Raw genomic sequence first — 24192 nt, 5'->3', positions numbered from 1 at the left:
AAAAAAAAAAAAAAAAAAAAAAAAGAAAAAAGAACAGAAAACCAAATACTGCATGTTCTCACTCATAGGTGGGAATTGAACAATGAGATCACTTGGACACAAGAAGGGGAACATCACACGCCAGGTCCTATTGTGGGGAGTGGGGAGGAAGGAGGGATAGCATTAGGAGATATACCTAATGTAAATGATGGGTTAATGGGTGCAGCACACCAACATGGCACATGTATACATATGTAACAAACCTGCATGTTGTGCACATGTACCCTAGAACTTAAAGTATAAAACAACAGCAACAACAACAACAACAACAACAAAAATCCTTTCTAAACATTGTCTCAGCGTCCAGTCAGTTGAGTTTTTGCACTTTTAGAGACTCATGCCCATTCTTTCATCTTTTGCTCCAGTGGCTGTAGCTCCCTACCTCCTTCTCACCCTCACTCCTAGGCTTCCACTTTAGAGAATTTGGAGAACTGGGGAGAGAAAAGACTGTTTTGTGTATGGTGTGCCTGCAGCCTAGTGCCATGAGCTGGTTCTTGCCATGTCTGAGTCACCAGATCCACTCTTTCTGTGATTCACACACTATTGCCTCTATCGCAGCCAAGCTTGCAAACTCTGATCATGAACTACCAGGTGGGTGGAAGGGGGCGTGGATATCCTCCCCAGGAAGCCTGGCTGGATCTTCTGAACTTTTCTGACCTGTGCATGCCTCTACCACAGCACACCTTAATTTCTTTTGAAATCACTGCATTTGTTCATTTGTTAGTTGTTTGCCTCTAGATGGTAGGAGCCTTGAAGTCAGAATTCTTCTGAACTAAGCTTTGTAAGTTGAGCACCTCATAGAATACCAAGCTTCTGGTATTACTGGTGGGGTTCAACAAGTATTTGTTGAGAAGAGATGAATCAAGCTAAAGTGTAAGTAGGCACCGATGAATCATGTCATAACCTCTAGTTTCCCAACTTTGTCTACCGAAAAGGCTCCTTGCTAGGTAAAACGAAAACAGATGAAGTATGTGGATTCTCTTCAACTTTGGGACTCATCACCTTGAATCTCTCAGCTATCTCAAGACTGATTCCCTCCATCCTGGAGGGCCTCCCTGCCCCTCCTTTGTATAGCAGTGAATGACAGAAATTGAATAGAAGGAGGGAAAGAGGGAAAAAGGTCTAGATGACCAAGTGGCAAAAACAAATAACCCAGCATGAACAAGTATGCAGAGAGGGGACTCTGAGGAAACTTGCTGACAAAAGATAGAGATGGAGGTGGGGGTCAACCACAGGGGATAATAGGGGCAGACAGGTTTAAGGAGGTAGATTTTATAGGGACTTCAAATAGATGAACTGAAGTTTGGGGGAGAACTTAAAGACATTAAAAATCTAGTATAAGGTCTTGATTAAGGAGAGATATCATAATAATTATTGTTCTAATACAAGAGGTGCTTTGGGAACATAGGCTATGTAGGAAGGATTGACAGAGGAAGGGAGGAAAGATCTAGGAAAATGAGGGCCAGATGGAAAGGTGCCCTTCAGTTCATCTGCCAATGAAATGCTTAGGATATATAGTGGTCTGCTCCTGCCCTCTACAGTTCTAGCCACTGCACCCAGAGTGCCCACCAACCATCCCATTCATTCATTCACATGGTCTATCTGGCTCCTATAGGCATTTCAGTGTGTGACAGCTGCTTTATGTGTTCTGTTGGTAAACTTGTAGTACCCTGAGAAAACTCACACATTATGGAGAAATGACTTCAAAAAATATGCACAGTGGTTAGCGCAAATCTTTTTATGTGTTCTACTCTCACGTGAAGTAGAGAAGTAGAGGGATTTTTTTTTTTAATTATAAAAAGGGAAGAAGAGAGAAGAGGGAAACAAAACTAACATTTATTAAGCGAGGTAATTTCTTACCTCAGTGTTTTCAAACCATTTGGCAGATTTCAAAATCAATTTAGTGGGTCACAATTAATATTTTAAAAATTAAATAAAATAGAAAACATCAGAGTGAATCATACATAGTAAGGATAAATATTATTTCATGTTAAATTGTGTTTCAATTCTCTATATTGGATTGAATATATAATTACTCTTATGTGTATGGTATATACTGTTCCAATATATACATTTCCATTATATTGTATATGTATCATTTTTTATTGGTTTAATTTATACTGAAATGCATGGTTTGTTAAAGACTATAAACAAATTTTGCCGTGACAATTATTTATAAAACACAAGAGTTTCTTTAAATAGGAGTCCACTGCTCTTCTCTACCTTTTAAGAATAAATATAGGTATAAAACCTTTTTGTACTTTTTTTTATATATTACTGAAAGTCAGTATCCACATGTCTTCAAAAGTGAGCACCTCTTACTTTAAGCAAATCTACCAGGTCATAGTATAAAATATAAATTTTACTGTAGTTTACTGTCAATAAACTTTGTAAGCCACTGCTTCATTTCATTTAATCTTCCCCAAAACCCTGTATGAGTGGAGTCTGGGGCTTCAAAAGAAGATGGTGGTCTTCACAGAAGTTGAAATTCTCTACTGTTTACTTGTTTTCAAAGGTCTGGTTAGCTGGGGCCTTGAAGGTGATGAAGAAAGACACTTTCAAGGTGGACAGGTATAATTGTTGGGTCACCAAGAACAAATTTGAAAAACAAAATATACTGATTGAAATTAGCATGTAGAACCTAAATATCCAGAAGCTTCTTCACTGAATAAATTTGTGGCGAAAGTTTATGTAAACTGAATTAATAATTCCTAGTGAAATAGTGGATGAATTGTGAATAGTGGTGTTGGTAAAAATGGAAAAACAATTTTTTTCTTTTGAGACAGAATCTCACTCTGTCCCCAAGGCTGGAGTGCAGTGATGCGACTTGAGCCACTGCAACCTCTGCTTCCCAGGTTCAAGTGAGTCTTGTGCCTCGCCTGAGGCACAAGATTAGATTTAGCAGAGACGGGGTTTTGCTATGATGGCCAGGCTGGTCTCAAATTCCTGGCCTCAAGTGATCCATCCACCTCGGCCTCCCAAAGTGCTGGGATTACAAGCACGAGCTACCGTGCCTGGTCAAAAAAAACTTAATTCATAAAACTTAATTCAACAATTCAAGAGTTATACTTCAAGAGTGAAGATATATAATGAAAATAGGAAGTCATCTGAAGGACACACATACAATAATTAATTTTAGTAAATCTCAAATTTGTCTCAAATCAAAAACCTGCTACTCATATTTTTGTCTTAATTATCATAATTTAAAATGTCTACACATTAAATAATACTATCTAGTAAATATGCCCTAGAGATTATGTGTGTGTGTGTGTGTGTGTGTGTAGGTGTATGTACACCCATTATGTTTTCAGACAATTGGAAGAAAATTGTTAGGCAATTGTTTTTCTTTAATCAAGGAGCTATCATTTAAGTGTAAAGCTGGAGTATTCAAAATAAAATTTGGGCTTACAAGATCAGGGCATGGCAAGACCTATCCAGATTGCTGTGGAATAACATATGCTTCCAAAAGCTCATCTTCAGGATGAAAAATCCATAAATGACATGCCTTCTTCCTCTTGCTTACCTTAATGACTACAGTTTAAATAAGCTAAAGTGGCAGATACCATCAATACTGTTCCTAATTATATTACTTTTCAGAGAGGTACAAGAGCCCTTGTACCTATAGTAGTAGTGATACCACTACTAGTATAAAAAATACAAGATTGTTTTGTTAATTTTGACTGTATTTTTAAAAAAGATAGGGATAAGATGAATTACTATTAAAAGCAGCTCTTATATGTTACATGTAATAGATGATAAATAAAAGTTTTTAACAAATAACACATTTAAGTTGAACTGAACCCCCCAAAAAGATAGGGATATGAATATATGACTTTTAGATTAAAGTTAGTTTTAACATTCAAATAAAGTGTGGGAAAATGGCCTGGAGGCCACCTTCTAGGGAATGTATTTTTAGCCCTATTTTACAAAAAAGAAAACTGAGGTACAGAGAAATTAATTTGCCCAAATTTGCCACATGGTTGCTAAGATGAAGAGCCAGCATTTGAACTTCTGTTCCCAATGTCATACTCTTTCTATTGCTTGTAACTGTCATCATAGACCACTAAAGTGGATGCCTCCACAACTCTTTGCTTGTCACTGCATCTGGACTACCACAACAGCCCCTTAGTCTCCATCCTTCTATCTTCTCCATTCTATCTTCTTGGGCTACCAGTGCACTTATCCAATTCCCACAATATCCATTAGTTCAAGCCCACACATTTAAGTGTTCAACTCTATTTCCCTTCTCCTCCCTGGAATGCGTCTACTCCACCCAGCCCATTTACTGCCCACACATAACAACCTTTATTCAGGCTGCAGACATTTCTTATACCTGAAAACAATGCCAGCTGACTCCCTCCTCCCACAGCCATTCAAACCAGTCTTCCTTGAAGACCTACATCCAAGTTCACCTTCTTCCTGAAACCCAGCACACTGAGCTACAGTCCATACCTCCCTCTCCCTGCTCAGACTACAGTAGCACTCCCAGACTGAATGATTTATATTCTACCTTACGCTGTCTCTAGGCAGCAGCCGATCATGTGTCTGATTTTCTCAGCAGGTTATTATGGCTCCTTCCTGGGTCCAGGCTGCTGAATCTTTCATGTTCTTGTATTTCACAGCAACTAGCACATCAGAGAGGCTCAATAAATATGTATGGATTTTTTGACTATTCTCTTTTAGGGAGAAAACAATGAGAGAAAGAAAAGAAGAAAGGGAGGGAGGAAGATTACTCTCTGACCATTTCTCAATAGCATTCAAAGTCAGGAGGAAGAGAAATAAAATGTCCTTAGTGGAGATTTCAAACGTATGGGAACCTACTAAACACATGTATTTGTTAATGTTTCAGACTTACCTGACATGTAGGTATAGGTGTAGGAAAACCTATTCCAGGTATCCTTCAAGAGGTGATAGTTGTTGTAGGAAAAAGCATTCTAAAATTCAACAGGTTTAGCTAATGCTTGCTAATAAAATTAAATACGTCATTTTGCTGTGGACCTTCTAGCTTTTGGTAGGTTCATGTCCATTAGAAATCACTGTAAAAGTGATTTCTACACTTTTGTGTGAAATGGTTCACGCCTGTAATCCCAGCACTTTGGGAGGCCAAGGTGGGCGGATCACAGATCAGGAGATTGAGACCATCCTGGCAAACACGGTGAAACCCCATCTCTACTAAAAATACAAAAAAATTAGCCAGGCATGGTGGCGGGTGCCTGTAGTGCCAGCTACTCGGGGGGCTGAGGCAGGAGAATGGCATGAACCCGGGAGGCAGAGCTTGCAGTGAGCGGAGATCATGCCACTGCACTCCAGCCTAGGCGACAGTGAGAGACTCCGTCTCAAAAATAAAAAGAAATCATATACAATATTTCCCAAGCTTGTTTGACCACAAAACATCATTAGTAAGGAGAATCTTATAGGGACAATATTGATTGGAACATTCTTTGGGAAATGTTTGGAATGATCTTCCCAGTAACCTCAGTGTAAGTGATGCTCTGTCATTAACCAATGACCAATACATATTCTTCCTACCTAGTTGACTTTTCATATTTGGTGTGGTCTTGTAAAAGCTACTCTATTTTTTTTTGTTTGTTTTTGAGACAGAGTCTCGCTCTGTTGCCCAGGCTAGAGTGCAGTGGCTCCATCTCCTCCACCTCCAGGGTTCAATTGATTCTCCTGCCTCAGCCTCCCAAGAAGCTGGAACTACAGACATGTGCCACCACACCTGGCTAATTTTTATATTTTTAGTAGAGACAGGGTTTTGCCATGTTGTCTAGACTAGTCTTGAACTCCTGACCTCAGGTGATCTGCTTGCATCGGCTTCCCAAAGTGCTGGGATTACAGGTGTAAGCCACTGTGCCTGGCCTAAAAGCTATTCTAAATCATAGGTTGTTCACTCACATTTGGCTCAGAACTGGTTAATATTTGAGGGTTGATGGTGATGACACAAAAATAGTGATTGTGTTAGGATTGAGAATCTGTGAAAAAGGAAGGAAACTCTCACATATTAATGACCTTATTGAAAATTAACTTATTTAAATAACTCTGCAAAGTGGTTTAGTACACTTACTATTGATTGAATACCTACTATATGTCAGATACAGCCATTGGGACTTTACATTTCTTATAAATTTCTCATACTAACCCTGTAATTCTCAATGTATACAATGTGCTCAGGTCTTTTAAATGGCTTATTTTGGATAACACAACTAGAACAATGGCAAGGCTGGAATTCAAGTTCTGAGTGACTCAAAAGTTCATGTTCTTTCATCTATCACACTATTTCCCATGAAGAGCTCTTACAGGTTGTGGATTCTTCCATGTACATAATAGCTTTCTTAGCCAAATCTAAATCTCCACAGATATTCTTGTAAAATTTTAAAACTAATTTATCTTATTTGTATGGAGCCAGTTCATATACAACTGGATAAGCCAAATATACCTGATATACTCTTGAGTTCTGAAATCTGTTCTCTATAATGCATACAGTTAACAAATGCACGTTTACTAGTAGGCCAACATAGCTTATCACTCATATGTGTTGTTTGTAATGCAAGCAATGAGATTAAAAATTGGACATAAGAAATTACCTTTCTGAGACTCTGTTCATAGCCTGTTTAAAAGGGACTAGTCTTTTGGGGAAATCTTGTGTGTGTGTTTTTTCTTTTTTTTCTTTTTTTTTGGGACAGAGTTTCACTCTTATTGCCCAGGCTGAAGTGCAGTGACACATTCTCGGCTCACTGTAACCTCCACCTCCTGGGTTCAAGTGATCCTTCTGCCTCAGCCTCCCAAATAGCTGGAATTACAGGCGCCTGCCACCATGCCTGACTAATTTTTTGTACATTTTTTAGTAGAGACGGGGTTCATCATGTTGGCCAGGCTGGTCTCAAACTCCCGACCTGAGGTGATCCACCTGCCTCGGGCTCCCAAAGGGCTGGGATTACAGATGTGAGCCACCACACCCGGCTGTGTGTTTTTTCTTAACCCGTCTTCAACTGGAACAAATGTCTTGTTGGCATTACTTCTTAACTCTTAGATATCTCACAGTGAGAGAGAGATAAATGCTAAGCAGAGATTTATGAGAAAGTTAAAAAAAAAAAAAAAAAAAAAAAAAAAAAAGAAGAAGAAGAAAGCAGAGACAGGGATCTGAATACAAGATTCTGGGGCAGTGTTGATTAAAATAATTGCTGTCTTTTCTTCATTCAGGAAAGTATTCTTAACTTGGAGTCCTTGGTGACTTCAGGGAGGTCAGTGAATACTTTTAGAGTAAAAAATATTGATAATATGAACTTATGCTCATTTTTCTGGGGGTGTTTGTATCAGACGCACCTTTGTGCATTCATCTGTTTCTCCCAAACATCATATTGGTGTATTGATGGATTCTTTTAAAATTTTATCTTATTTTGTAAAGATCATTATGTATGAATGATATATCATAATACTTGTCATTTTTATTTTAATGTTAATATTTCTCTTCGGTAAGACACCATGATCTGCTTGACCATCACCAAATTTTGGCAATGTTAGTTCCTAACACTCTTTTAAAAAATGAGAGTTTGAAAGCAAGACTGAGAACAAGAGATAGACAGGGGTGATTACATGTAGGGAGCCACACCCAGGCCAGTATTACTACTTGAATCTCATTTGGAAATAAATATTCTTGTCTGATAGAAAACAAGCATACTTATTCGTTATTCACTCACAAATATTTGTTGAGTGCCTGTAAATGTCAGGAATTTTCTAGACAGTTATAGAAAGGCCTGGACACAAATATAAAAATGACATTAGAAAAGTCATACAGGCAAGAAGCCAGCAAATTGTTTCCAGGCAGAAAGATTGGCTAAGATGAGCTGTCTTGGATGGGATAGTCTTAGATGTAAATAAAAGAGACAGGTATTGAAAAGCCAGCCAAAAAAGGCCTATGTGAACACAAGAATGTAACATTAATACAATACGTAGGAGAGAGTTGTGCAGCAGGTTTTTGAAAGAGTGAAACAATAAAACCAGGGTTTAAGGAAGATTATACTGACTTTATAAATAGGACTGTGATGAGAAAAGTGAATCCAAGGAGATCCAATAGTAGACCATTATATGAATCTAGAAATACACAGATGAGAAGTTGACTGAAGGTGACAGTTACAGAAATTAAGAAGAAATTGGTAAGTCAACTGGCAAAGTATTGGATGGGAATATGGTAGAGGCAGGAGTGGAGATAAGCAGAGTAAGTGTAAATATACTCCAAAACTTTCTATTTATTAATAGCTTTATTTCTGAGAATATCTCAATCTCAAATAGAAAACATGTACCCCTGATGAACAATTGAGCTAAACTCACAGAATTCCAGGATCATGGTATTGGATGGGATCATTGACAAGTAACTGGTCAGTTTAGGAATTCCCTCTCAAAAATAGCTGACCCCATCCAGGTTAAGTATAATGAACAACCTTAAAGCCAACACCCAACCCGATAGTGCAATTTCAGAAATCAGAGAATAAATGAATGTTAGAGCTGGGTAGGCACTAAAGATAATCTGTTCAAACTCCTTGTTTTCTCTAAGGAATACCATATGCAGTAATTGACAAAGGTAAAGAAACAAAGACTGTTATATCCTAAGGTTGACAGTATATGATGGAAACACAGATGCTCTCCCATAGTCCCCACAGGGAAATAAAATTGATTCCCAAAATTACAGCAAGAGTATGTAAATAAAATACATATTTGTAACATTTTTAAAAAACTGCTTGCAAAAATTGTCCTGTAACTTTGTTCAAATAACTCCCCAGACAAAAGCTTCCTCACTAGCATTCTTTAACACCTTCTTTAGTCTTGTGTTGCTGAAATAAGTGTTTGGAATGAAAATTATCTTAGCGCAAACCTGTGAGTGTATATGGTCTGTACTGAATATCAATGGCAAAGCCTTGATATTTGTCTTAGCTCAAGTTGCTATAACAAAATACCGTAAACTGATGACTTAAACAACATACATTTATTTCTCACAGTGCTGGAAGCTGGAAATCTGAGATCAGGGTGTCAGCACGGTCAGGTTCTGGTGAGGGCGTCTTCAGGGTTGCAGATTGCCCACGTGGCGTGTATCCACATGGTAGAAAGAGAGCAACCTCTGGCCTCTTCTTATAACGGCACTAATCTCATTCATGAGGGCTCCATTCTCCTGACCTAATTACTTCCCAAGGGTTTTCCCTCCAAATACCATGACACTGGGGATTATTTTTCAGCATATGAATATTGGAGAGACACAAACATTCAGTCCATTACAGTATTTTCCTTTGACATTTCCTTTTTCTTTGCTCCTGAGAGTTTTTCCTCCTAACTTTCTGAAGCTTCTCCTTCCCCTTTAGGGACTGCCTAGGATTTTCTCCTTATCCGGTCATCAACCTCTTCACTGGTCTTTACTTTTCTGATCTGCCTTTATACTATTCCCGGAGTAATCTTTTTGAAAAGCAAATCTGACGGTGTGACTTCCTCACTTAGAAGATTTTTAATGGCTTCTTTAGAAGAAAACATAAAGTCTTAGAATAGTATACAAGTCCTCCAAGACTACTTCTCCATCTTTATCTTTGCCCACTGTCTGACTTAAACTTTATATCCCTACCTGTTTGTAGCTTCCTGGATGGCCTGTGTTCTCTAAGTGAACTTCTTCAGAATGAATCCCTGTTCATTCCTTGAATTTGCTTTTCTTTCTAGCTACCCTAAAACTGTTCCCAGGTAACTATTAAGATTTTGGAACCTAGGTTGTACCTGGCACTAGTTGATAGGTTCACTTAAATTAATAGAATTGTTTGCATTTAAGTTAGAGACTTAAGTCCAGGAGGAAGAGAAGATACAACGGAGGAGGAAGGGAAAAGAATCTATTAGGCATCAATGCAAGATTATTTAACTCACAACCTCTCACTTGAACTAAAATAACCTACAAGGTTCTTGTTATTATCTCCAATCTATAGGTAAAATAAGGCCCCAGAAAGATTAGCTGAATTGCCTGGAATTGCTTGTATGTGGTGGAATAGAGATTGGAGCCTTTCTCCATTCTTCCAGTTTCTTTCAAAGAATAATATCACTTACAGTTGCACACATGTCACATGAAGCCCTCAGCCTGGATGCCTAATTAAACTTGGATCAAACTCCAATTTTTTGGACAAAAGCCCTCCCTATTCTTATAAAAGCGTTCTCCTCTTTCTTTGCCTCTTATCTCATGTCAGCTCAGAGAGACATTTCTGCTTGGGCCAATCTGGCCTTCAAGCTCAGTGCCTTCAATGAATAAAACAAAACAAAACAAAAAATCTTTTAAAGTCAGGATTTTGTAACGTCAGTAACCTTATTGATGATTGGGAGAAATGGAAAATGTACAGGTTAGAGTTACCCTTTAGACCAAACTGACTCCTTTCTCTTACACACACACACACACACACACACACACACACACCCCTTCAATAACCTTACTGATGATTGGGAGAAAGGGAAAATGTACAAATTGGAGTTACCCTTTAGACCAAGCTGACTCCTTTCTCTTACACACAAACACACACACACACTCTCTGTGTGTCACTTTCATGCCCTTACACACATGCACACACATAGACCAAGGTGACTCCTTTCTCTTACACACACACAAACACACACACATATTCTCTCACTCTCTCATGTGCTTACACACATGCACACACATACATATTCCCTCCATATTCCTCCCTTTTCCAGTGTAGATGAGGCAGATTCATTCTACCCAAATGAAAGCTCTTCAAAGTCTCACCTTCTGTCATAAATAGCCTTATCGAACATTTTCATGCAGGCAGACTCTTGTGAAAGAAATTCTGGTGAATTCCATTGTTTTTTTCTCCATCTTATTACGGTACGATTAATAAGTTAGTGACTACAAGGTTGTAGTTTTCAAGAGCAAGAAGTCCACCCCCTTTCAAGTCACATTGGACAGTCCTTCTGTTCATGCCTGACATATTGTGGGAACATATGTCTACGTAGGATTTTAATACAGAGATTGTCTTAGATACGAATAATCGTCAGAGAAGCAAATGGTATAAGTTACTTAATTGTGTTCTTAATATGGTCAAATATAATGATTTCACTGACTTCAACTTTACTTTCTTCAATTCCATTAATTGCATAGCGCTAGAATTTTCCATATAAAATAAAATCAGATCCCATGTCACACAGTACTCTGAGTCACTCTGTGACTCCTACTCTTGAAGATATAGTCCTACCTGCAGATGCCTGACATGGCCAGTCTCTAAGATGGCCAGTGGCTGAGGATTTCTCAGATTTCTCCAGAATCTGTTCCCCTAAGTAAGGCCCTACTCATGGTAATTTCTTTCTTGACACACACATCTTTTTTTTTTTTTTTTTTTTTTTTTTACCCAGATGGAGGTTTTTTTGCTCTTCTTGCCCAGGCTGGAGTGCAGTGGCACGATCTCGGCTCACCACAACCTCTGTCTCTCAGGTTCAAGCAATTTTCCTGCCTCAGCCTCCCAAGTAGCTAGGAATATAGGCATGCTCCACCAAGCCTGACTAATTTTGTATTTTTAGTAGAGATGGGGTTTCTCCATGTGGGTAAGGCTAGTCTCGAACTCCCGACCTCAGGTGATCCACCCACCTTGGCCTCCCAAAGTTCTGGGATTACAGGTCTGAGCCACTGCATCCAGCTGACACACCCACATCTTGTTCATCATAGGTCTGAGTGCTTGCTCATCTTTTCTCTTAAAAATCCTTCCCACTCTCTTTTATTTCATTCCTTTTCCCACTCCACCTCTGTCCCTGTCTGATTTAAATCATCCTCTTTTACTGTCCCATAGCCCACATGCTTCCTTCTGTGAGAGTGCATTCTACAGTAGTATGCTGAAATTACCTTCTCTGCTGGGCTCTGGGTAAGGGACACGCTCTTTCCATCATCTTGTTTCTGCAGCCTCTAATAAAGTACATGGCACATAGTCAGTGCTAAATAAATGTTGAGTTACTAGTGGGACTAAAAAGTCAATGAAAGCCAATCTCATGTTTATTTCACTTAAAAATTCTACAGCCATAGGCAACACTTAGAAAACAATTGTAGATAGTAGAAGATAAAAGAAAAAGAAAACCCTCAAAAAATTACACACATCTTTCCTTTGGAAGCTTTATGAAGTACGAAGTAAAGTTTTATATATTTTATACAATTTTAAAATACTTAAAAACAATAATTTGATGCCAGAAATACACTTGGAGATGAGAGTGGCTTGCCACTAGCAAGCTCTGCTTAAGCCTATTACATTTACGTATTAAAAGAGAATCCAGAGCCTTCATGTATTTCCCATCAGATAAAATATATACAGGAAAAAAAATTAAGCAGCAAAAGTTAGACCTAACCTACACAAATCTTTTACTGTAGCAAACCAAAGGAATGACTAGCTCAAAGCAATACATAGTGAAATAGAAATCATTTTCTCCGGTTCTATCTACTGTAGACAGTATCAATTCCTTCCTTAGAATAAAGAGGAAATTTTGTAAGAATTAAGAGAAGCTGGAACTGGTTAGTGAGATTTAAGTATTTGCTCTTAGGAGCTTTTTGTTATAGTTCTTTTATTTTAAAAAATCTGGATCAGTTGTTATAATTTGTATTTTTTTTTTAATTAAGGGCGGGCAAATGGTGTCCAAAGTAAGTGGTATATTTTGGACTTGTTCTCTTCATGTATACCAATAGGTTTATCTAGGAATTATCACAAGCCGATACAGTCCTTTAGCAGACCTTCAAGTGTTGGCAAAGAAACTAATGTCCACATAGTTACAAATCCCGTGCAGTGGATCCTTTTACCTCAATGGTCAACATCACTGTGAGTTGTGGGTAAGAGTAATGGACTGAACATTTCACAAAAAAAACAACCTCAACCTCTAGCTACCTGCTGTGGCTCTGAGGTGATTACTTTTTTCGTTTTTCAAAAGGAAGCCGCTGCTTCAGCATCTTCTCCTGGAGCCCCTGGCACAGTTTCAGGCCATGTGTCAGGGGAACCTCTAAGCATATCACTATGACAGAAGCCAAGTGCTGGCCCGCAAGAATTGAGGACTGTTTGTTCACAGAAGAGCCTGAGCAGAATGCGAGTGTACATAGTTCAAAGGTGTCTTGAAGAAAACTGATGCTGTTGTAGGAGGGGACTTCAAGGCTCAAGTTATTTCTCAGTTGCTGTTCCATAGCCCTCTCCCAGCCTTTAGGGAGTTTAGCCAATCGTTTTTGCTTGGGTGTTTTTCTCTGTTTAGTTCCTTGACTTAGCAAGATTTGGGGCAGTTAAAGAGTTTTCATGTATTTTTAAGGAGAGCCACAGTGTATACTACCCTGGCAGGGGTTAGGGGGAAGTATTTTATTAATGAATGCAGTATGTGTTCTTGGTAAAAGCCAAAATTAAACTGGCTCACTGTTTTTGTCCTGCTGGCTGTCGACATTTAGGTGTGTTGCTTGGTGTGGTGACTCAATTTCCTGTAGGATAGTTGGCAACTCCATTTTGAGGTTTGTTTGGAGGGATGAAAAGGTCAGTTACTTGATGTCTTAGAACACTTGGGGTTAAAATTCCTAAAAGTGAAGCTTTACAAATGATCCTGAAAAATCATGGCTAGCTATATTGCCTATTCACCTAGGAATTTGGAAAAAAGCAATATTCTCAGCTCTATGCTAATATCAAGAATAGTCCTTTATTTGAGCAACAGTTTCACAGAGCAAACTGTTCTTTACTCTGTTGTTAGTAATTATTTTCTCACTAGTATGTAGATGTGGTCTAGTGATTTTTCATTTTTCATATTTATACAGAAGATGTTAGAACTTAAAATACATGCTTACACTACTTTATAATCATACTCAAATCCTGTCTGTCAAAAATGGCTGGTGCATGGCTTGGACATAAAATGGATATTCTGAAATAAATTGTTCCTCCTGTCTCTATACTACCTTCTTAAGAGCAAATCCTGTGTCTAAAGTGCATGATGTCTTGAAGCATTAGCCAAAACATTCCCGAATTACTTTTCCACATTAAAAAATAACAACTGAAATATAATGTGTGGAGCCACATCCTGTTAGATTTGAGGCCTGAGTTTGTACTTTTGATTTCTGAAGAGCTTTGGGAACTTGGTGAAGATGGGGGCAGGGGGGCAGTTTACTTAGGTACTGGGAATTCACTTGAGGCTCAGGCTTTGAGAAAGTTGGAGGGCAGGGGAGAGGAACCACAGAAGGCCAAACCTCAGAGGGGACTCCCAGCTTCATTGTAACCAATGATTGAAAAGATGGCACTGAACAAATCCCTGAACACAATGGCTACGCATCTTTAATCCGCTGGATAGGCTAGCTATGGACAGCTCAAATGATCATTAAAAAAAGTCAATGTCCTCTTAAAATTTCCTACATTCCTATCTTATGGGAATGAGAGAGAGAGGAAAATATCAAAACCAAACCATATCCTAGATGTACTACCATGGCAATTAGGTGATGCTATACTTGCATGTGGAAATTATTCAGTAAAATGAAAATGATTGTGTTAGAGCCACAGGCGAAAGTATTGTTTGTGATCTTTAGGGTGTGGGGTTACAATGGGCTTTCTATCTTTGTGTGTAATGCTTCAATTTTTGTAACAAGCATGTAATATTTTTTACATTCTTAGAATTGGGGAAGCTATACACAACAAGTATTTTATGTTTACTATTTAAAATTATTAATATCTTTAACTTGTTCCTACTGTTAATGGGGAAGAAAAAAGCTTCAATCTGAAATTTTAATTCACCTGGCAAGGTTTAGGCAATTGTTTGTCCATCTAAAGCATATTATTTACTTTACTTTAGACTGCGGGATGGAGGAAGTAGAACAAAAAAGAGGCAAATTTTAACGTAGAGTACTCAAAGTGAACAGTAAATAGTTCAAGAATTCTTGATAACAACAAGCCACGTGGTACATGTAACAAATACTTTAAGTCACTCTAACTTTTACAAATTTCACATAAAAATCTATATGAAAAATCCGAGACTAAATTCAGTCCATGAATTTCTTTGTTGTGCCACTGAAAATTTATGGAGTCTACATTTCAAGGGCAGAATTTCTTCTCCACCAATACCTGTAGATTTTTAAAGACAAAGACAGAGGATCCCACCACTTTGTGTAACTTTCTCGGCATCTTCTTTCCACTCGACCATGACAAAGTTTTATAAAATGGACTCTTGGGAGTTTGATTTCTCCCCACTGTGAATGGTTTGCTTATTGCATGCTAATGTAGAGAAGTTCTCCCACAACTGGTCTGCTTAGGGAGAGTGCCCCTGGTCCCCTGGGTCAGCCTTTGTAAACAGAACAGACTTCCCTATGCCTTTGAATATGGTCTTTCCGTTTTCTCAAAACTGTAGTGTAATCTGCACATGGTAGGTAGAAACACCATGCCAGATTTTCTTCCTTAGCCCAAGATCATCTAGGTCTTGTGCAATTCACAGGGGAAAGGAGTAGTATGCAGGACATGCGTAAATTCTCCTTACCATGTGGTTCTTTCACATTGCTGTTCCTTTAAGATAACTCTTAGGCAATTCTGCATATGAAAATGCAGCCTATTGTCAAATTTGTGAATTATAAAGCGTTCCGATCCCACAACATTGTATATTTTGTTTGCTTGTTTCTGTCTGCCCCAACATTGAGAAGTCTGGTACTTAGACTGGGCTGGGTAGAAAAAGGATGCCGTCTTAATAGAAATGCGGGTATTCCCACAACCCTGCCTCCTTCAAGTAGGTGAATCCTAAACCTTTAGAAACGAACCCCCAGAAACCCTAAACCTTAAACCCTCAGAAACATTGAGGGTCCTAAATAACCTTGTTTGTGAAACTTCGCAGGAAGCAGCTTGTCCTGTAGACGCAGAAGCTCCAGCGGTCGGGGCAACCTGGAGGGCAGTGGCTCAGTGGGCTGCACCGGGTTCCCGCGGGGCAGGTGCGCGTCCGTGCGCGCCTGCGCGCCGGTCCCTCCTAAGCCCCGCAGCGGGCGCGACCCCGGGCGGCGGGCTGCAGGCGCTCCATGCCGGGTTTTCCGCCGCTCTCCTAGCTCAGACAGTCCCACAGCAGCCCCACAGACACACACGCTCGCGCCGCGCCTCCTCGGCTGCACTTCAAAGCGAGTGGCGCCCGGCTGCTCCGGGGGATGGCACTGCGAGGTGGCGGGGCCCCCGGGACAGAGCCCGAGGGGAAGGACACGGCGGGTGGCATGGACAGGCTTTTGCAATTCGGAATCTTTTCGTAAGGGGGTTGAGGAGGAGCCAGGCAGCGCTGAGGGCCGAGAGGGGCGTGAGGGGGAGTGTTCCCGGAAAGCTGCGGCGTTGGAGCCGCGCTGCGCCTGCCGCCCGAGGAGTTGAGAAAGAAAACAGGAAACGTGGTGGCCGCGCACCCGGCCGCGGCTGATTCATTCGCTTCAAGTGCAGTGCAGAAGGCTCGGCAGGCGGGGCGGGCGTGGGGCCGCGGCTCCGGGCCGGGGACCTAGGAGATCTGGCTGTGGACCAGACGCTCCTCTGCGGGGCGGACACTTTAGCGCGCGCGCCATCCCCTCGCCATCCCCTAGAGTCGGGCTCCTGGACTGGGACTTGGGCCCGCCGCACAGTTGAAAAGTCGCATAGTGGTTTTTACGCCCTCATCGCCGTGTGAAAGTTGGCTCGCCGCTCTTTGCACGCCCTCCTCGGAGGCCGACCTGACACGCCAAGCTGGAGAGACCCTGCCTCCCCGAGGCCAGCCGCCCCGCGAGCAGAGCCTCCGCCCCCGTTGCACTGCCGGGCTGGGCAATATGAAGGAGCAGCCCTCATGTGCCGGCACCGGGCATCCGAGCCTGGCGGGGTATGGCAGGATGGCCCCCTTTGAACTCACTAGCGGACCCGTGAAGCGCTTGAGAACTGAGTCCCCCTTTCCCTGTCTCTTCGCAGAGGAGGCCTACCAGAAACTGGCCAGCGAGACCCTGGAGGAGCTGGACTGGTGTCTGGACCAGTTAGAGACCCTACAGACCAGGCACTCCGTCAGTGAGATGGCCTCCAACAAGGTAAGCCCCGGTTCTGCTGTCACCGATGCCCCCGGGCTGCTGATTCCCCTGCCGGCAAGCCAGCTAGTACCCATAGCCCCGGGAAATACAGTGAGAGGTTTTTTAGGCTTACTGCATGTTGGCTATTCTGCTTCTTAGAGGGAGGTTCTTGTTTCCATGCCTTGCCTCTCCTAGTCACGCCAGATAAACATTTTCCAAAAGCAATTTGACGTAGTTTAAGTACCTCCCAAGACACAGGGTTCCTAAGTGACATTGTGCCCTTGTAGCAGAAACCCAGTAGGGTCCATTGGCATTGCATGTTTAAAGGTGTTCTTGGGATTCCCGGTTAAAATAAGAATTGGTGGATGTCTGTGAAATCACTTGAATGTCACCACCTAGGGCACTCAAACTCAGAAGAGTTCATCGAACTTGGAACCTTCATCCTAATTCATCTGGTTGTCAGGGTACCCCGCAAGAACTGAGCCTTTATGTATTCAGTTGGCCATACACATCCGCAGGAAACATTAACAGAGTTAGAAGGTTCCTTATGATCATTACTTTTGTTTCCATCAATCTTGGAGAGAAAGCCCAGTTTTTCGAGGTCATTTAGTACAAGGAGGCTTCAACTAGGCACCTGTGCCGTATGTGCTAAGGTGCTGGTCTTGGCAGTTAATGGAGTTTTGAGGGCTGAGAAGTAACCTTCAACCTGGGACAGCCTTAAAATAGCACGGAAGGCAAGGTATAATGTTTTCAGTTTTGCTGTATTTTTTGGATTTCCTGTTCTTTTTGTCTTTAGTTATGCAAGGAGATAATTGGAATTATATATGTTTTTAATGGCTATTTGCCTGTGCATGTCATATGCAGATGGCTGAAGGATTCAGCCAGTAAGGACTGGTAATGTTGTGTGATAAATAGTTGCCTCTACAAGGTATTTAAGTATTTTTGGCTACCTATTTACAAGGTCAAGAAGGTTATATAAACTTACAGTTCATCTGTGTGCACATATCTTTCAATGAGTGATGCTTTTTTTTTTTCTACCTTACTATGGTTTTATCCCACCTGTTCTCAGGCAGTTTTTACAAAAATGCCACAGCATAACAGCCACTTGATTGTCTTATCTATTAACAGTGCTTTTGTAGGTAGCATTGTCAAGTGAAAAGTTGGCTTCAAATAAATAAAAGGGGCTCTGTAGACACGGCCAGCAGATACTAACCTACCCATATGCACGCTGACCTACCCATGTCCACACTGACGATCAATTCTGTTTTTTGTCATTTGTGCCTCATTTCTAAATTTGGCACAGCTCCTCATCAGAATGACCAATTATTGCTCTCTCACTGGGACTCTTACCCCTGCTGTGGCATTAGGTACTTTTGTTCTCATTTGGGTAACAAATTCTTAGTTTTATAAAATACAGGTTTTTTTTTTTCATAATTTGATTCTTAATAGCAGTAGACATATGCTGAATATGTCCAGTGTCCTAACTGCTAAATGGGAGCACTTTGCCATGGGCCAGAGTTCTTAATTCCATTGTGTGGTTGATTCTGTGTAAGAAAAGGAAGAGCAGAATCAAAAGCCACTTAGCAATGTACAAGCATTAGTGTATGTTTTCAAGATGATTTGACAGTAGTTTTTCAGCTAAATGAATTTGAGCAGCTAGTTGCTTTCCCTAAAATCCATATTCTTCATGTTGAGACCTATGTTTGGATTTAATACTGAATGTGAAATTTAATAATGTATTGTAAATGACTTCAGCTGTCAAGGAATTAATCTGTACATTAAGATTTAAAAATTTTTTAGGTCATAATAATTGCCTAAAATGATCCCTTCTTTTAAAGGCACCAGATAAGACAGAGATTTAGAAAAAGTAATCTTTACTATGAAGGCCCCAAATTAGACTTTGAGTTAATTTATAGGTTTGATAGGAGAGTTTGGTCTGTTTGGTTAAAATGAAATCTAGGTAAAGTGAGAAGATAATTTTTTCAAAATGTAGTCATTCTAGCAATGTTTATGTCTTGTGGCTGAAAAATTACGATGTTTTTTCCTAGCCCACGAGAGAGCTGAATTGAAAAATCATTGCCGTCACACTAATTTTTAACATTAAACTTAGCTCAGCTTAAGCTGTAGCTTAAACTTTTAATGTCCAAGCCATTCATGTGTTCTTTAACTTATTTATTTCTAAATAAGTGCTAAGCTTACATGACTTTTATAGACAAAAAAAGGGTTGGCATAGAAAGAAAAAAAAAGCTCTTGCTAAGGGTTATAAAGTTACTCTTCTTCTTGATAACAAGGGCATGAATAAGCCACATCCACAAAAGCTGTAAACTGAGTTGGAGCAGCTGATCCGAAGACCCCTGTGAGTGTTGCCACACCTTCAGTCTGAACTGGAAATGTGTACCGCTTGCATCATCTCCACTCAGTTGTTTGATATTTCTTGAGTATGAATGAATGAATCTGAAACATTGCCTTCGGTTGTTAGTTTTATTACCATCCATTCTTTTTACATATACGTGTTCAAACCAACTGGTATTTTCAGTTTATTCTCTTTTAGCCTTTGAAAATTATGACAGTATTCTCTGTTCTCTCTTGAGGTTTTAAAAAATTTACTCTAATAGATCGAAAAGCACAATAAAACACTAGTAAGAGATCAGGATTTTAAATGGTGATAGAAAATACTTATTATGGAGACGGATTTAGGTGTTAGGAAGGAGGAAACTGATTCCTCAAACCCATTAAACAAACTGGATTAACACATTATTTCTGTTTCTTAGACTTCTCAGTAAAAGGCATCTTAACCAATTAGCAGTTTTTAAATGATGCTCTAGGAGCAACTAGCTGTACTTCCTGTATTGGTATTATAATGTTGCTTGCTTGTTAATGGCATTGAAGCAGGAAAATTATTGAATTCTTGGCCAAGGCTAGGGTTGGCTATAACACATGTAGGATGCTTGTACCAAGTGGGGTAAGAGATTCCAGATGGCATTTAATTTGAGTGATTAAATCTACAGCATTTACCCTTATAAGCACATTAATCTGCCTGAGATTTGTACAGATTTCCTTTGGAACCTCATTGCTACAATTGAGCGTAATTTTAGTGAGGTCTCAAAGCTTTGGAGGCAGGCAAACCTGGAAGTTGAATTATGGTTTTGTTTCTTCCTAATGGAGTTACACTAGAGAAATGACTTCAATTTTTTTAGCTTCAGTTTCCTTAGCATAAAATGGGCATCATAATAACTATCTTGAAAGGTCAGTATAAGAGTTCAAAAGAATATATAAAAAAGAGCTAGCTAATATAGTATCTGACAATAGTAGGCACTGTATCTGTTGTTATTGCTATTATTTGGATTTTAGGTCAAACTTCATTGGTTGCTTACATGGCTAAAATGTCTTTTTATCATTCAGTTGGAACTTATACTAGACATTTCAAGTTTTATGGAATTTTATAATTCTTAGATGACTGTCTACAGCATACATTTCTGTATCATAAAATGCTTAAATTATATTTATAGTTTTGTGGTATAATACAGACATGAACATTCTGAAGTTCTAATTAGAAGTTTAGGTTTTTCTTAAATTCCAGTTACAGAATGCCAGACAGAAGAGCTAACTAAGTACTTTTCCCGTGTTACTCTAAAACTGAAAATGCAGACCTTACTAATTTTTAGAACATGTAAAATGTAATAAGGGTTAGTGGTCAATGTGCCTTTGTAGTAAAACACCTTTTAAGTAGAATGGTTTCACCGTGTTTTTGGTTACCTTTCTCTCATAGAAAGTATATCGAGGATGGGAGTCAGTGGAGAGGAGAGAAGGACAGCGGTCTGGGCCTCAGGGCTTTCAAGGATTATGCTATGGAACCCTGTAACGTTATCCTCTTGTGACCTAATAATGCACCTTTCACCAGGCCTTCCCTGTAAGTTCAGTGAGGTTCAAAGGAGAAAACGAAATCATTTTGAGTTCTTCCAAAGATGTATCACTATAAAAATGGTATTTTGTTTCTGCTCTCTAATTCTAGGGGCAGTTTGAGGTTTGGCATGGCTGGAAATGACTGTGTTTCAAGCTGAAAGTCTGTCTTGAAGTTAGAATCCAGCCCCTAAGAGACTTCAGATTTTTCTATACTTCATTCCAAATGTACTTAGGCCAGCTTTACAAATGTGGTCATGACTTCTTTATGGAATTTATTTTGTGTATTTGGCTTTTGACAAACCTCTCTAGCGTGTTTCTGTTGCCTATAAATTAAATTGCTTTGCTGGGGTGCTTTGTCTTAGTGCTTTCTCTGGCTGCTCCCCCTACTGCTTTGTAATAGTCAATGCAGAACATATAGTAGCACTTTTTGTTGATGTATTTTCTTCTGGGCAAGAGGGGTGTTGTAATAAATATAGGATCTTCATAGAAGTGGCTAAATCTTAAGATGTTTCCATATTATGCAACCACAACGTAACTCAGAATAGAGATAAATGTTAAACTTTTGCTAAGAAGGAAACTAAGTTAATTGGAAAAGGCATGTTAGTTTTATAGACAGAAAATAGCCTCAGTTGTTTTCTACATTAACATATTAAACTTTAGATTAAAAAATTTTTGAGTTAATATGCCTAAATACAAACTTTAAATATCAGAAGAAAATATCTTCTATAATTATAGAAAATCAACATTTAGATGTTTTGAGTTCGATATCTGCTTTTAATCTAATCTACTTAATAGAGGTAGATTGGGGAAAGATTTATGTGGCTTACATGTAGTACCTAAAAGTTAATATGAAAGGTTGAGAATCCTATAATCACTGTTAGAAAAAATACTTTCTTTGCTTTTCAGTAATAATAGAAGAGGGAAACAATTTTAAAGGAAATTTTTCTTTCACTGGAAAGTAGAGCCCTTGACTTTACCTTAGCATAAAACTAAGGATTAAAACAAATCTTAATTTGTCTCTATTGTCATCCGTTCAGTTCCTGTGCCAGTATTTAGTAAAAATTTAATTATTCCTAACATGTAATTATCCAAAACTCCTAATTTTTAATTATTCAACAAATTAATCATTACTAGAGAATTTTCTTTTTTTCAGTTATATTTTGACTTAATTTATGGGGTAGTGGTAGTGGTAACTTCTGTCTGAGAGCATTATAAACTGTCTACGTTTGTGAAAAAAATTCCAAAACATAAGGGTTGGCCGTGATAAAAGAAGTATTTTTTCTAATGTTATGGATAGATGAAACAAACTGGTATTTTTCGAGATAGCAAGGATGATAGATAATGCTTTTGTTCAATTTAAGAAGATGTCTGTGACAGTTACATAGATTGTAGCTATCACTTAAGATATAAATACATGATGGATGTGAAGTGCTGTTAACGTCATTATTTTCCGTTGATTCACAACATATGTAGAGCTTGGTTTTCTCTTTTTCAGCAGGAGGGACCAACTCTTTTTCTGAAACTGTAGATTGCTGGGGTTAATTTTGTGATAGTGTAGCTCTAGCAGGGGAGCAGTTTTTACATGGCTATTTATTGTAATAGTTTAATTGACACTGTTCATCTGAGATCTTTCTAGAATATAGAGAGATCAGTAGCACTTTAATATTCACATTAGTTTTGAAAGACATTTGAAGAAGACTTTTCTATTCCCTGTAACAGGGATTGGAGGTATGCCTTGATATTTGCTTAAACAACAAACAGTTCTGCTGTGTCTGTTAGGAAATTAGTTAAGTTCAGTTACCAGCTATAATGATAATAGGCTTATTATTTTTTACTCTTAGAGAATAATTTATCTTTTATAAAGTATTTATTATTTACTATTCAGAGCTTCTTGTTTTTGTTCTGTTATACTTCATATGTGATAAGGATGAATGATATTTACTCCCTGGCCTGGAGTATGCACCAGTGATACTTAACAGCAGCTTTGTACAGTGGAAAGAACATAAATGTTTTTCATTAGGCAAACATGGTTTCGAATTCCAGCTCTGTTGTTTCCTATCTAATATTTTGGGCAATAGGCCTTTTTGCTCTGGAGCCATTTTTTCGTTTATAAGTGGGGATAATGAAACGGGAAAATAAAATGGAAAAGTTATTGAGAGCATTAGCTGTAATGTATGTAAAGCTCAGTTTGGTGCATTAGCACACACTAGGTGCTCAATAAATTATATGTGCTTGCCTGTCTAGAATATATTAAAAAAGAGAGATTAAGAAAACTCTGTGTCACATATTTCTTGCAATATAAAACATAATATTTCTTAAAAGAAAAACACAACTTTTCTATTCTTTAAGAATTTACAGTCTAAGTTAATGTTGCTCAAACTTTGTCATTTTTGAGACAGAGTCTCGCTCTGTCACCCAGGCTGGAGTGCAGTGGCATCATGTCGGCTCACTGCAACCTCCACCTCCCGGGTTCAAGCAATTCTCCTGCCTCAGCCTCCCGAGTAGCTAGACTACAGGCTCCCGCCACCATGCCCAGCTAATTTTTGTATTTTTGGTAAAGACGGGCTTTCACCGTGTTAGCCAGGATGATCTCGATCTCTTGACCTCATGATCCTCCCTCGGCCTCCCATAATGCTGGGATTTTGTCATTTCTTGTACATTCATATCAGCTATTATATGTTGAATGTTTTAACGTATTTCTTTTTTATTAATCTTTAAAAATTTGTCAATTATTCTTAATTGACAAGTATTAATTGTATATATTTCTGGGGTACAATGTGATTTTTAAAATGTGTACATCATAGATTCACTAAAGCTAATTAACACATCTGTATTACCTCACCAATTTATCTTTTTGTGATGAGAATGTCAAAAACCTATTTTAGCAATTGTAAAACACATAATGCGTTATTATTAACTGGGGTCTGCATGCAGTGCAATAGATCACTAAAACTTATTCCTCCAATCTAACTGAAATTTTGTACTGTTTGATCAACATCTTCCATTTTTCTCTCCCTCCTCCTATACAGCCTCTGGTAACCACCTTTCTACCCTCTGTTTCTGAGACTGACTGTTTTAGATTCCCCATAAAGTGAGATCATTTATTAAAGACAGTATTTGTCTTTCCATACCTGACTTATTTCACTTAGCATAATGTCCTCCAGTTCCATTTCATGATGTTGTGAATGACAGAATTTCTTGCTTTTATAAGGCTGTATACTCTTCATATATATATATATATATATATA

General features: G+C 39.0%; 1 protein-coding gene and 1 long non-coding RNA gene across 8 annotated transcripts in view; one reads left to right on the top strand and one right to left on the bottom strand.

The window, feature by feature from the left end:
• The window catches only part of LOC108531008 (uncharacterized), a 33582-nt gene extending 12718 nt beyond the window's left edge, over nt 1-20864 (bottom strand). The window contains exons 1-2 of the long non-coding RNA XR_001886038.1: nt 20798-20864; nt 11909-11968 (exon numbers count right to left, since the gene is read on the bottom strand). This is a non-coding gene — a long non-coding RNA (uncharacterized LOC108531008). The remainder of the gene's footprint in view (nt 1-11908; nt 11969-20797) is intronic.
• The window catches only part of PDE4D (phosphodiesterase 4D), a 640379-nt gene that overhangs the window by 559748 nt on the left and 56439 nt on the right, over nt 1-24192 (top strand). For 5 of the 7 annotated variants that reach the window (XM_017874238.1, XM_017874239.1, XM_017874236.1 and 2 more), the window contains one exon: nt 16950-17062. In XM_017874238.1, the coding sequence (XP_017729727.1) occupies nt 16950-17062 (113 nt within the window). Of the gene's footprint in view, nt 1-16408; nt 16864-16949; nt 17063-17725; nt 17781-24192 lie in introns of those variants that run through there. The other 2 variants (XM_017874242.1, XM_017874243.1) reach the window with 2 other exon arrangements.

Source organism: Rhinopithecus bieti, unplaced genomic scaffold (assembly GCF_001698545.2).
Source record: "Rhinopithecus bieti isolate Rb0 unplaced genomic scaffold, ASM169854v2 scaffold_6513, whole genome shotgun sequence".
Classification (NCBI taxonomy): Eukaryota; Metazoa; Chordata; class Mammalia; order Primates; family Cercopithecidae; genus Rhinopithecus; species Rhinopithecus bieti.
The sequence above is the reverse complement of the archived record's forward strand: the minus strand, read 5'-3'. Positions and strand labels throughout refer to the sequence as shown.